The 15,401-nt window shown below is 33.5% G+C and overlaps 1 protein-coding gene across 28 annotated transcripts in view; it reads right to left on the bottom strand.

Annotated features, from left to right (window-relative positions):
* heph (polypyrimidine tract-binding protein 1 heph) overlaps positions 1-15,401 on the bottom strand; it is a 757,797-nt gene that overhangs the window by 91,284 nt on the left and 651,112 nt on the right. For all 28 annotated transcript variants that reach the window (XM_073961236.1, XM_073961240.1, XM_073961239.1 and 25 more), the window contains one exon: positions 5,216-5,481. In XM_073961236.1, coding sequence (XP_073817337.1) covers positions 5,216-5,481 — 266 coding nt within the window. The remainder of the gene's footprint in view (positions 1-5,215; positions 5,482-15,401) is intronic.

The following is a 15,401-nucleotide window of genomic DNA, read 5'->3' as shown; positions in this document are numbered from 1 at the left end:
AAAGGTATTTCTTGACGACAAGTTGCCCCTTATAAAACTCACACATAACACATAACTGTTGTGTGTGTCTTGCCAACTAATCTTAAAGGTGGTCGGTCAGACAGAGAGTTCTCTCTCTAGCACCTTTTAACAAACAATGCAAGTAGGAAAACTTTTCAGCTTAACACGTGCTACATTCCAAGTTTCACATAACCCATAATATCATACAATCAGCCAGGCAGTCGTCAGCCAGTTACCAAACGAAAAAAGGTAATGATAACAAACATGGAATTCGGTTTAGAAGTAGGAAAAAGTTTTTTTTTTACTTCTTTAAGTATGGCATTTTCCAAAATGCAATATCATATGACATGTGCAGCAGACAGAGTAGGAGCAATGATGACAACAATGAATGAATGCAAGTTTGGGGAAAGGGCGGAAGAGTGAAACCCGCATTTCTTTTTTGCTTAGAGTTTAAGTGGGTTCAAGATGAAAATTGAATTTTTGAAAATTGCTTTTCCTTTTCAAGGTTTTCGTTGTTCTTGTACTTGTTTGCTGTTCTATACAACATGCAACATACCTAGATATGTATGCAACAACCAAAGGATCAAATTCGAAAAACTATACCAAATGCATGCAGAATGCTTACGCATATAGCACTCATACAATAACAACAACACTAACAGCAACAACAAATTTCAAGTATTATAATGGAAAAGTCTGAATATGATATCATTTTAATTAATTGAAAGAAAAATGTTAAAGTCAATATGCCATCCAGTATCTTCTTCCTAGAAGTTTCATAACAAAGCTGTAATGCTGTAATTTAAAAAAAAAAAGAAATTCCAGCAGAAGTTCTGCTAACTTCAAAATAAATTAGAAAGGTATCAAATACAGAGAAGTTTTACTTGTATGTCATTGTAAAATAAAAGATTTTGCAGTTTCAGAGACAGCCTTGATAAGGTGTAACTGAAAGAATTAAACCTAAATATTAACCTTAAACAGAAGATGAACAAAACACTGAATGAATGTTGGGATATGTCAGGCTGAGGAAAACACAGATACGAAATTATATTGACTATATGTTTTGCTGGACAGAGGAGACATATTTTAATATTTAAGTCAGATTTGGTTGAAATATGTTTCATTAAATTTAATTGCAAGCCCTTGGAATATCAACTTTAGTCTTTATGCTCCCAGAAATATCCCCGAAGTGAAAATGGAGACTTCTATCATATTAGTTCAATAATAGTCCGAGTCCGAATGGCGTGTCTAAATATGGCCAAATTACTCAGGAAATGTCGCCAACATTTTCGCCATCTTTAGAAATTTGATGTTGGCTGTATTGGGTGAAAGTGCCCCCTAGCGTAATGTTCGGGATATTTTTCTGAGTATTTCATCCATGTAAAACTTATCTATAAGGGTTATTCTGAACATAAATTCCCCGTGAGTTCTCTTCTGCTCCTCTAAGTTAAAACGGCGGAAAGAACAAACTCACGGGGAAATGAGGAAAATGCCGTCAACATGACGCTGAGGGGTACTTTTGCCACCGTTGAAAATGCTATGTTGTCTCACCTGGGTAGTACATTAGGTGTAAAAGGAGGAGTGAAGACTGTTTTCGGTATATTTCAGTCTATATAGAGATCCCGAAAAAACTTATACTAAGCATCGTGTATATAATTCAAATGTTAAGTCGGTCCTGTTCTACAGTTGCAAAACCTGGAAACTTACAAGTCTATTCGACATGTCTACAGACCCTTATTAACAAATGTCTGCGGCAAATTTTGAACTACTGAACATCAGCAATCAAATCCCCGCCGTAGTTGAGGCTTGTTAACGGAAATGGTATTGGAACGATATATCGCTTCGTTGGAATCCTTATGGATGATGTCGGAGTGAAAATACTATAGCTATACATAGAATGACGACAGCCAAGCATTGCGCAACAGAGTTCATTATAAATGGAAGGTGAATGGCATATACTGAACAGGAAGGAAGGATAACAGAAGAGTCTCCAAATAATTCTGCAATGCATAGACTATTGAAGATTATGAGAAACTTTACAGGAGTAGGGAAAACGACCCTAAACTAGGCTTGGGTGTAGTCTTTTTGGCGATTTCTGGAGCCATTCAACTTCAAAACTGTCAGAGTTTATTCTCTGAACTAGGCCCAGAGAGAGTATTTTTGTCGATTTCTGGGGTCATTCATTTGATGAGAAATTGGGGAAAACGAAACTGAACTAAGCCTGGAGGGAGTTTTTTTTTTGTCTATTTCTGGAGCCATAAGTACTCATCTGATGTAGACTTGGATCTTAAGAACTGACACAATGTTTGATGAATGGGACATCGAAAATTCCCTCAACTAGCCATTAGAGAGAGTATTTTCGCCAATTTCAGGAGTCATCCGTATACATTTGATGACAAGTATGGGGGATAACGAACCTGAACTAGGTCTAGAGAGAGTATTTTGGTTGATTTCTGGAACAATCCGGGTTCATTTGGAAATCGAATCTTAAATACTGACACAGTTAAATAGAATATTAAATCTAAAATTTTAGAGTTTATTCCTAGCTCGCTGGTGAGTCGAACTTATCGATTTATAAAATGTCAGACTAATTATCCGATGAATTTCCGTTTATTTCCAGCCTATTTTTCGTTAGTTCTGCTAAGAAAAAAACTTTATAAAAAATATGTTTTCTCTTCACTGGACAACAACCGAAGTTATGTAAATCGTTTAAACGTCTTCTGTAAAGCTCTGTCTCTATTTGATGACGAATTAATCCTTAAATTGTGGCAGAGGGTCCTAGAAACTATTGTTTTCAAGAGCGCAGAATTATGTACTCAGATTGTTGACCGTAGGCCAAAACGGATCAGTTGATGGATGTCTAATCAGAAAGACCAAATATCAAAACAAATATTCGACGACTTGCCTATAAGTTCTGAGTAAATTTCTCCAGCGAACTAATGTAAAGAAAAGTGGTGAAGAATTGAAAAAGGAGATCATATTCGGCTAACTAAAAACTTGTCCTGTATTTTAGAAAAGTGGAAAGAATTTTATGTATATATTTTTCCTTGCGTATGTGGCCCTACCGATTTAAACAATTTGAAGGTTTCAGGTTAATTTGGAAAATCGGCTTCATAGCGATTTGGGAAATTATCTTAAAATCGTCCTATGTCTTTGAATGGATCCTATGCAATTACACCGTTCGGTTTTCGGTATTCCGTAAGATTTGGTCAAATTTACAACAAAAAACTCTGTATATTAAAAAATACGTAATGTCATAAAGGACCATAGCATAAAACGCCCTAATATGGGTCACATCTGAAGCCTCATTCTGTCATATTTTACAACCTAATTGGTAGTAAGGCCATAGAAGATGTGGAGCGAATGGAGTATTATTATCAAATGAAGTTTTAGTTGAGAAATACTGCCATACACTGCCATACAGATGAGATGCCGAAAATTTCCAGAAAGCATCAATGTTAAAAGAGAGCGGGGCAAGTGAACAGTAAGCTCAGATATAGGACGATAGTTTAGAATGCTCAAATTTCGAATGGAGCATAATACTCAAATGGAGTTTAAGTTGATAAATACTACTCAAAAGCCCCTATGAATGGACCAAGTGAAGCAAGTTATCGAAAAACGAGAGTACAGGCAAGATTGAAGTTCAATTAAATCACCGATATGGCGGTTTTTCCAAAATTCTACACATACTAAAGCGAGATTAAATCTACAAACATCAGATTAGTAATATTCGATTTATTACCTTTAGAGACTTTTGGAGGCATTTTTGGCTTATCAGTGTTTGCAAAATTTTTTGCAAATTAGAGGTTCAAAGACGATTCAAGAAGGGTCCCAGCAAAGTAGCTGTCAAAATCCATCTAAGAATGTAAAATGGCAAATCTTGGGCAGCATAAATCTGGGATATCTGTACCAACAAAACACAACAAAAAATCGAACACAGGTAGCCCGAGAAAATTTTAAAAAATTGTTATAATTTTTAAAAAAAAAAAAAAAAAATGCTAACAATGCTCACGGTGCGCCTTAACTAATTTTACATTCCATTTTGTGCTTACACCTGGGAAGTTGTTGCAGATTCTGAAACTAGAATGCTCATAGATGAGAAATATCAAGAAACAAAAAAAATCGCCGGAGGGATTTTCAAATAAATCGCGATTTAAGTTCACATTTTTAGGGGTTCTTTAGGTTTTCACGATTTTGCTTAGAAACCGCGAGTCCTATGTAAATGGGCCTAAAGAAAATTTTGTAGCTGTGAAAATTGTCAACAAGATTGACCTTTATGATATTTTAGTAGGTTTTAGCGTTTTTGAGATATAGAAGTTTAAATTGAGACAATGCACTGGCTGTATCGCCTCCTTATAAAACAATGTCATTACTGCAATTTTCTAAATTAAACTTATACATCTTGAAAACGGTACAACCTAGGAAAAAATAAATCATCCAGTCTTGTAGAGAATTTTCAGAGCTTCAACATTTTCACCTAAAAATTCGAACTGAAATTCTGTATCTCAAAAATGGTACAACCTACGAAAAAACCTAAATGTAAGTCTTGTAGAGAATTTTCACAGCTACAACATTTTCCTTAGGCCCATTTACATAAACTCGCGGTTTCCAAGCAAAATCGTGAAAACCTAAAAAACCCCTAAAATTGTGAATTTTGATCGCGATTTATTTAAAAATCCCTCCGGCGATTCTTTTATTTTTCTTATCTATGAACATTGCTAGTGTAAGCACCTTCCATTAAAATTTGGTTAAGGCACCCCGTGTGCTCGTTTATTTAATTTGTAATCGATTCAATTCGATTAAATCACTAAGCAATTTCATAAAATTACTTTAGTATGGAACTCGATCGAAGGACGCATATTTTCATGAAATCACTCTAGTGAGGACCGGGAACGATTTCATGATTTCTTTGGCCATTATAGACATTAATGATGTATAAAGAAATAATAAATTGATATATGCAATCATTATAGTATGAAACAGGTTTACAGCAAAATATATTTGTTCAGCAGTACCATGCTCATAAAAATTAAAGTTGAGCCGATCTCACGGTTCACATCGTCACAAGCAATAATATAATATCTTTGATATTCTATTCTATTAAATTATGAATTAATTATTCGAATGCGTTTTCTCTTATTCATGAATATTCTTTGAAGGTCTCCCTTGCCCAAATTATTGCAAAATATTTAATGTAGAAAAAATGCTCACTTACCGTTGGATTTTGATCTGTCTTCAATTCACGATGATTTGAAAATTGTACATAGACCATGCGTCCGCGCATTTGTGGTGGATTAACATTATAGCACGATACCATTGAGGTGGCTGAAACTTCATCGGCCATTTCTAAGAAAGCTTGATTTTTACCCTTTAGCACCAGGACATTTGTAACACGACCAAATGGTACACCCAAAGCAATGACATCGGCATCACTCGATTCATTGGGAATGTTACGCAAATGTATTACTTTTGAGGGTTTACCTAAAAAGACAAAGAGAAAAGAAGGGAAGAAGAAAATACAAAGATTAATATAAATACAAGAAAACAAAGAAAGAGAAGCTTAACATTGGGGGAATAAAATAATTTCCATGAGATTTGCTCATTAACTTTGGTGATTTATAATTTAGTGGTTATTATAAAACTAAATTTCTAAATTTCTTCTTGACTAAATATAAGTAGCTAAAGTTTCACTGGCGACAAGCAACACTTTAACACCTTTGCCAGCTACTGCTGTTGCTGGTATTCACCCCAAAAACAATCACAATAAATAAATAAATTTTTCATTTTAAGCTTAAGGGGTAACTAAAGTCCAATGGCATCAAATGCTTGTTCACAGAGAGGGCGAGTTAGGTGAATAAAACTCAAGCTTAGTTCTAGGGCAGGCAACATATTCTCAAAGTTTACTGAACCAAGGTGCCACACAACATCACTACAATATGAAACTTTTAAATCCCATTTGTTTTTATAAACCAAGGGGATTTCTTTCTTCTACTACTGCTCTGCTATGTCTGGTAGTTGCCAGAGAGCTTGGTTCGTTCGCCGTCGGTTGGTTGAAGGCCAATTGTAAGTTACTCTGGTACCTAGTAATGCACCAACACTAGAACACATTGTATTTCCCTAAAACAAAAACGAAAAAAATGCATAGAATATCCCCAAACAAACAAATTGTAACAAACAACCATTTACAGCAGTAGCAGCAGCACCAATTCAACTTTGGCCATAAACGGATATATACCCTTGCTCATAGTTAGTAAAAACTTAGTCTATGGCACAACTGGCAGACACGACAGCAGGACAACAGGACCAGGTAAATTAAGTATAACAATATTTGGCCTTAATACCAGACACCGAGAAAAAAATTAAAAAAGGCAACACCTAAATGTATGCTTTATTTTTGGCAAACCTAAAGTATGCTTTAATATAATAGAAAGCAAGGTTGCCTTAAAGTATGCAATATTTTGGGTTATAATATTAGTTGTTGATGCTGAAGAAAAAAAGAAAAAAATAAAACTCCTGAATATATGCTTCATTTTGGCAAACCGCTACAAAATATGCTTTAATATAATAAATAGCAAGTTTGCCTTAAAGTATGCAATGTTTTTGGTTATAATATTAGTAATAACTAAGAAATAAAATTGACTGAAGTCTACACCTAAAACATCTAAGTTTCTGTAAAGGCATTTATATTTCTACCAACATCCCAGATGAAGCATGGTTGGGAACTTCTCAAAGTTTAACAAGAGAAGTTAAAGCAATATTTAGGCATTTTGTTAAATTTGTACTGGGAAAGTCATGCCCGGTGAACTTTTGTACTGGGAAAGTCATGCCCGGTGAACTTTTGTATGGGAAAAGTCATGTCCGGTGAACTTTTGTATTGGGAAAGTCATGCCCGGTGAACTTTTGTATTGGGAAAGTCATGCCCGGTGAACTTTTGTATTGGGAAAGTCATGCCCGGTGAACTTTTGTATTGGGAAAGTCATCTCCAGCGAACTTTTGTATTGGGAAAGTCATGCCCGGTCAACTTTTGTATGGGAAAAGTCATGCCCGGTGAACTTTTGTATTGGGAAAGTCATGCCCGGTGAACTTTTGCATTGGGAAAGTCATGCCCGGTGAACTTTTGTATTAGGAAAGTCATACCCGGTGAATTTTGTATTGGGAAAGTCATGCCCGGTCAACTTTTGTATTGGGAAAGTCATGCCCGGTGAACTTTTGTACTGGGAAAGTCAAATTTAGTTGTAAGATAAATCCAAGCGAGACATGCTCTCAAACATTGTAGTGTCGGGAGCAAACACGGGAACATATATTAAATTTAGTTTTTAACACAATCAACATTTTATGGAAAAGCATAGTGCTGAACTTAACACATATGACATTAAAACCAAACACTATAGTTTTAAGGACCCACTGAAACATTGTTCAAAATTGTACATGCATATGTTAAAAAGGAAAAGACTCAATAAAATTTGAATTGAATTGAATTGTTAAATGCATTTCACTTGTCTCTTGGTTTCCTTTAATTACAAAAAATATTTTGAAAAAAATAATTAAAAAAACATTTTTTATTTGGCTTGTGGATCAATTAATTTGCTGTTGAGATAGGCAGAAAATCCTCAGCAGTTCTATTATGTTTTGGTGGCGAAATTCGAGCTGTCACCATTATTCCCCCCAAAAATATGTATTGAAAGTTAAAAACAGATTTTTTTCCAGTGTATAGTAATATTTTTTCTAAGGCCACTAACATGATTATGAAAATGTTGCATGTTGCAAATGCTACTATGTGCAAATAGACTCTCCAGTAACTATGTTGAATGCAGTACTACCTGGTAAGAGTATTAGCTGTAATATTCTCGCAATGAATTTATGATTGCTTTGGGGCCAAAACAACTAAGCCTGAACTATGTGCAAAGACCCTGAAGAGGATGCTAGGTAAAAAAAAAATCAGAATGCTAATGTTGCCTGCTGATGATGTCCCCCAAACAAAAACTAGGAAAATTGTTATACAAATTAAAGAGGAACAACTCAACTCAATCAGCCGAAACTTGAAGGCAAACGAATTGAACATCAAGTTTGTCAAAAAAGCCATACAAACTCTCTTTATATACAATAACTATTGTTAAATATTTTTGATATTTCTAATTTAAGAACACTTGTTGGTTCCCTCTGCTTTATTTTATTTTCAGCTGTTTTGTTTCTAGTCCAGTTGACTGCATGAGAGAGGTCAATGTTTGAGTTGCTCACTTCACATCATTGGCTGTATTGCTATTTTTTCCCATCTTTTTTTGTTTTAAATATCAGAAAAAAACTCAACCAAAAGAGGCTGTTGAACAAACGGTAAAAAAACGAGAAAAAAATCATGTTGCACTCAATACCAAACGGAAATTACACTTTCTGATTAGTTCGTAACGGAAATAAAACTGAAAATAAATTATGCATAGGGCGGCAGGCTTGGCTTATGAAAAGCCAGTCAGCAAGCAAGCTATTTGAGCCTTGGACAAGAGGAGAAATTATGAAATGAAAGCAAAAAATGAGAGGCAACAAAAAACGAACGAATGACTTTTACAAACAACCGGTGACGTGTATGAAATGTGACTTTGCTGGTTGCCAAAGGAAACTAAAAATAATACATATCGCTACAAATACAACAACAACGAAACGACAAAATATTGATGGTCATATTTCAAGCCGTTAAAAATGTTTTGATATACGATGACATACCATAACTAATACATCAATTTTGAAAATAATAATAATAAAAGAAGTAAGGACGATATTTGTGGTGCGATAATAAGTGACCATTGTTGTTTATTGAAAGTATTTTTAAGGAAAAAAATGGACATATAAAATGCCTATTTTTGACTTTGGAATTATTGGACTTATTTCCGAACATTATGGAAGATTTATAATATTTATTAAGAAATTCCTTCGAATTGAATATAAATTGCTTGAATAATGTGATTTTGTTGGTTAGCTGATTGCTTAAATTATTTGGAGCCTGAAACTATGTACCACACACATTAACTAATAATATTTATTAAGAAATTCCTTTGAATTGAATATACAAAAATGGTCTGAATGATGTGATTTTGTTGGTCAGCTGATTGATTAAATTATATAGCGCCTAAAACTATGTACCACACACACATTAACTAATAGAGTGCGGATTACAGATTCTGGATTTATTGGTGTTATGTTCGGACATTTCCGAAAGAAGTTTTAGCATTTGAAATGATTATTAATAGTTAAAAGTGGGTGAATCCTTTGGGCAGCTGATTGTTTAAATCGAATAACCCCTAAAACTATGCACCACACACACAAAATATAAAAATCTATAGAAAATTTTAGTCATTTGAATATACAATAATATTCCATAACTAATGCATAAACGTTGATAGAAAAAAATAGATTTTAATTAAGGTTTTGTTGTAGGGCTTCTCTTGGATTATTTGTATGACGAGTTTTATTTCATTTTGTGCTCGACGTTTCGCTGGCTTTTCAAGAGCTTTTTATTGCAAATCTGGTTACAATATATAAAAATAGTTTTTTTCAAATTGAATTACATTATTTTTCTATTCCACTTTAATTTTTAACTTACGTTATTTATCTTTCATAATTATCTTATCTTATTAATATTAAAAACTGGACTCCACAACACATAATTAATATAATAAAAAAAATAATTAAATACATAAATAAATCACAGTAAAAATTAAAGCTGAATTACAGTTGACGTTAGGTTATTGCAATGGAATACTAAAAATTAGGTCAAGAGTAATATTAGTGGTGCGATAAGTTTCCATTTCCGACAAAAAAAAAAAAAAAAAAAAAAAAAATATTTGATGAAATATGTTGTTGAAATTATTATAAAATATTAAAATGATATGAATGCTTTGTTCAGCTGATTTCTTCAATTATATTAAGCCTAAAAGTATGCATCACATACATACAATAGATAAAATCAGTGAAAATTGCAATTGAAAATTTAAATGAGCCAATGCAAATATTATTGGTGTTGTAAGCAACCACTGTAATTAATTAAATGTATTTTAATCGAAACAATTTTACTGTATAAGGTCCTTGTTATATACATATAATATACTAGCATGTGCCCGCTTCGTTAGCGGAAATGACACAATTATAAAGAAAATCTCAACATTAAAACTATTTTTTTAATAGAAATTATTTTTGTTATTTCTGACCAATTTCTGAATTTAATACCCTAATTTTGTCTTCAACAGCAACTCACATGTTCAACAAACCAAACATTATTGAAAGAATTTTTGTTTTAATTTGAAAATCAAAATTTTTACAAATTCATCGTTTGTAATCATTTTTTGTCTAACTGGATTTTAAAGAAAGAAAATCTTTTGTGCGACACCTGTTATGTGAAAACAAAATGATTAAAGAGACGTAAATCATTCGTAAATCAGAATGAAGTTTATACCATTGTCACCAACTGCGACATCTGTTGCAATGGAAAATAACAACCTTCATTGTCTTTCCAATATATATTGGTTTACGATAAAATAAATGCGCCTAGAAGTAAACTACAAAATTTGAAATTGTTTGTGATATTTTACGGTATTAAGAAATTATAGTATTTAATTTGATAAATGTGTTGCCAACTAAGTACATAAGTTAGTAATAACAGTGAATAATAGGGATTTTTGTTATTTTTTGTGGTTCCAGGACGAATTTTGCAAAACCCGGCCTTATCTCGCACATTTGCAACAACAGTGATCTAATGGTAAAATTTCAAGCTCCTAGCTTTAGCCGTTTTAGCTGGGCGTTGATGATGAGCCAGTCAGTCACTTATCAGCAAACTCAAATATATAATAGATATATAATTGTTCCACAAACATCCCATAAGGGACAAGGGAGACTTCTCTCATATCAATGAGTGCACCCCGATTCATATTAGCTCAATGATATGGGACCTACTGTTTATCGCCGAGTCCGAACGGCGTGTCTAAGACACCTTTTTTGTAGAGAAGTTTTACATGGCTGAAAAACTCAGGTAATGTCGCCAACATTACTGAGGGGTATTTCGCTACCGTTGAAAAGTGTTTTGATGTTGCCTGGCCGGGCAATCGAACCCACGACCTTATGAGTGCAAGGCGGGTGTGCATACCATTGCACCACCGTGGCACATATACATATTTTAGGTTAATTTGAGTAATGTAATGTTGGAAGACTCCTTAATAGCAGGGTATTACCTGAAAAAACAAAGTTATTGCTATACAAAACTGCTATTAGACCCGTTCTGGTTTATGCCTTACCCATATGGTTTTCGATATCACCAACGGTAATGAACGAGTTCGGAATACTGGAAAGGAAAATACTACGACTCTGTGTGGGAAAAAATTTTCAAGCGTATAACAAACGTTTCTCAAATCAGTATATTTATGAGGCAGCTCATGTTACCCCAATATCAGTCTATGCCATGCAACTAATTAAGAATTATGTAAATAGACTTTATATGCATTCTAACTCACTTATGCAAAGAGTTGTTGAAGAACAAAATCTATTCGATTGGGAAAACGCAAATTATGTTTCCCCACTTGGTATTGATTTGGCTATGGCCTTGGATTCTATTGGGTGTCCAGATTTCTATATCAGCACCTCTCCTGGTATGCACAGGGGCTAGGTAACGGAGCAGATAAAAAGTTTTCTCGATAGAAATGTGTTTTATAGCTTAAAGCATGTCTATCGTTATTACAGTTTATCTGCTTAGTTTAAGTTAGGTTAGGTTTAGGTTAAATTTAGTTGTAAGATAAATCCAAGCGAGACATGCTCTCAAACATTGTAGTGTCGGGAGCAAACACGGGAACATATATTAAATTTAGTTTTTAACACAATCAACATTATATGGAAAAGCATGGTGCTGAACTTAACAGATATGACATTAAAACCAAACACTATAGTTTTAAGGACCCACTGAAACTTTGTTCAAAATTGTACATGCATATGTTAAAAAGGAAAAGACTCAATAAAATTTGAATTGAATTGAGTAATGTCCAAAAATTCCGTATAACTCTTGACATTTAATTTAAATATTGTAATTTGATTTATTACTTATGGTTACAATTTTGTTAATCAGCTGATTATTTGAATTAAATATCTCCTAAAAACATGCATCGCACATGGACAATATAAAAAAATCAATGGAAAATATTAGATTCTATGTTAAATCTACCATTATTTTATGTAAAAAAATTACCTATATAAACAAAATGCTTTAAGGGAAATCTAATTTGATAGGGAAGTGACAATGTGTTGTTAACTTGAGAGTGTAATGAAAGCTGTAATTCTAGCTATAAGGAAATCAGCAGAGTATCTCTCTCACAGGACCCGTAATTATATGACGATATTGAGGCGACTCCAAGACTGTTTCCGATACAAATTTAATTTACAGCTTTATAACTTGTCGATTATGGTTTTTGACTTTGGGAAAAGCAAGACTACAAAACCCTGCCCAGAGAAGGTTAGCTCCGATTTAAATCCCATTAGGGTAAGGGTTTCATTTATGGATCCAAAATTAATCAATCAAAAATTGAAAAATTTGGGCAAGATTGACGCAAGTGTCTCGATCTAAAGAAGAAACTTAGCCCATAATTATGACATTGACGCATGCTGAATTGACATTAGGGATACCTAGGCTCAAATGCAGGCCTCAACGGCTATTGATCTGCGTAAGTAACTCACTCACAACAAACTACAAAGATTAGATCGAGGAATGCTGCAATGACGTTGGCAGATCCAAGGTTAAAACAAAACCAGCTCCGAAAAGGTTTTCATCACATGAAGTCAGTAAACAGTATTTGGTATATTGAAGGGTGACTTCTACTGGTGCGCAATTGGGAGAATATGTTAGGTTTCTAATACGTCTGTTGAAAATACCTGCAAGTCCCATAATAGACAGGCTCACAAGGTTTCGTACGACCACTAATTATGACAATTAAGAATTTTGTGAATAACTCAAAGTTTTCGTTACCAAGGTGTCCTGTAGATGAGAGCGAACTCTAGAGCTCAGCACAACCAATGCAAGACAACTTTTTGTGGCTATCAATTGAAACACGAAATATTAGGGTGACTCTCTATTCCTTGATAAAAATCGTGGTAAAAGACACGGTGGCAAATTTTCTTTTCTTTATTCAATGCACAAAAGATGGCCAGAGATCAGCTAACACCCAAAATGTAGCCAGTCAAGTGTACTTATAATTTAACGAGAAGAGCGCTACTCAAGATTTCCGTGAAAATACATAATAAGACGATTGACTTGATTGGATTTAGAATGACAGATACCGATGGAACGCGCAACTTAAAGCCCATGATATCTGGCCAATCTCATTGTTGTGCATTTTCATGACTTTCCAATCTTAAGTTGAACTTGTCCAAAATGTCAAAAACATATGTGGAAAGCCGCTTCACATTAGAATTGGAATAAACAAAATTATTGGAATACCTTCTATTGGCAGAAATAAAGTTCTTCCCGATACAATAGCTTAAAATATTTCTCTCAACGCATAATGCTCCATAACACTGTACAACACAAAAAATAATTACAAGATAATTCGGCCAGATTATGAAAGAGGACCGAAAGAAGACACGTGTATCGGCGTTTTGAAAGTTTACGTCGGGAAGTAACCTAAATAGGCGTGCCAAGTTCCGCGCATTTCTACAGGATTTGAAATATTCGACATCCGATTCCTTGGAATCCTTGCATTTTAGGTATAAAGTGCCTTTGACAATATTACTGACAACAATGCGGGGTATCTTTTTATGAAAAAACGAACCCTCATGCGAGTCACTAAAGGGGTCTTTTTGGCCCCTTTTTTTAAAAACGTTTAAAAGCTCATTTTAAATGTGATCGTATCAGATCGAAATATTTTACAAAATTATTTGTCATAAAATTTTACTATAGGTCCCCGAATACACCAAAACTCTAAATCGTACCTAAACGCCAGGAATCTGCAAAAGTAAAATCACGTTTTAGGGTTAATGTTGTACTTTATCTGAGTTTATTAAGTTTTGTCCCACAAAACTTCATTCTACATTGAAGACGTCAAAGACAAAAATAATCATAAAATAATCCATCAAATTTCAATATAAGTCGCCGAATAAATGAAATATGTATTTGCAATATATATCAAGAAAATATATACATCAAATTTGCCAACAAAACACCCAAATATTTTTTGAATAAATTTCTTTTGTTCTTTTTTCGAGTTGATGCATGAAAGTAACATGAAATTTAGTTCTAGGCGAAAGATGTTAAAAGAAGAAATATTATACACAAAATTTCATTGTAAGTCCTAGAACAAACTATGTATCTATGTAAAATACTTTGTTAAGAAAATTACGTTACAAAATTAGATATTATAGGTAGAAATTATTTGTTAAACTTTTAGACTCTTAATTAAAATTTATTCCATACTGAGTCAAAATATCCTAAAATACTTCACTTTTTGGGGGTTGTGTCAAAAGAAGAAATGTTCCAAATCAAATTTCATTATGAGTCTCTAAACAAAAGAAATTTGTAGCTATAATAATTAACATCTCCAGAAGTTTTCGCTTTTTATATATTATTAAGGACCATATTCTACCGTTTTTATTCACATTTTCGTTATCTGGGGTCAAAAAATATATTTTATTGATGTTTTTTGATAATAAATTCTTTCAGAAGATTATGTGTGCTCGATCCAAACTGTTTTTGAAATATCTGTGGTGAATATATATATAGGGAAAATATTGATAACTCAGTACTATATTTTAGTACTATAAACTAAAATAACGTCATCAGGATAAGTCATAGGTTCCTGATATTGTATGTGAAAATGCGGGGATAGTCTACGGCTATTGTCCAGTGAATATATATGTATTTGACATACGAGTCCAAACATCCATGGTTTTGGCATGGTCCAAAATACTATAATGATGACAGCTACTCCTCCTCTGATAAAATTGACTGAATTAAGCCTTGGAACTGACATACATGTGTGTATCATGAATGATCATAACAAATTTAGTTAGGATATGGCTAGTTACTTCGATTTCAAAACAAAAAAAGGATTTAAAACAAAAATTCTCACTTGTTTCTTATTATAAAAAAAATTTCAATTTTAAAAAGCAACATATTATTTTTTTAAATTCCACGCCTAATTGTGTGTTACAAAATTATAAAAATTAAACAAACTCAAGGCATAGATGGCGCCCCACCTTGAGTATATTATTGCTCTATACTAGGCAATATAGGATGACTGATTCTCGATTAGGTCATATATGGACTCTTAACAGCAAACTATTTTTAGTTTTTTTTTTTAACAACGTCAATCTTAAAGAACAGACGGCGCCACACAAGAACACCTTGAGTCTATTGTATGATTGACTTTCATTTAATAACA

The sequence above is a fragment of the Musca autumnalis genome, unplaced genomic scaffold, assembly GCF_047663935.1.
Source record: "Musca autumnalis isolate F117 unplaced genomic scaffold, ASM4766393v1 scaffold_1, whole genome shotgun sequence".
In the NCBI taxonomy this organism is placed as follows: Eukaryota; Metazoa; Arthropoda; class Insecta; order Diptera; family Muscidae; genus Musca; species Musca autumnalis.
Note: the sequence above shows the minus strand (reverse complement) of the source record. Positions and strands in the feature narration are given on the sequence as shown.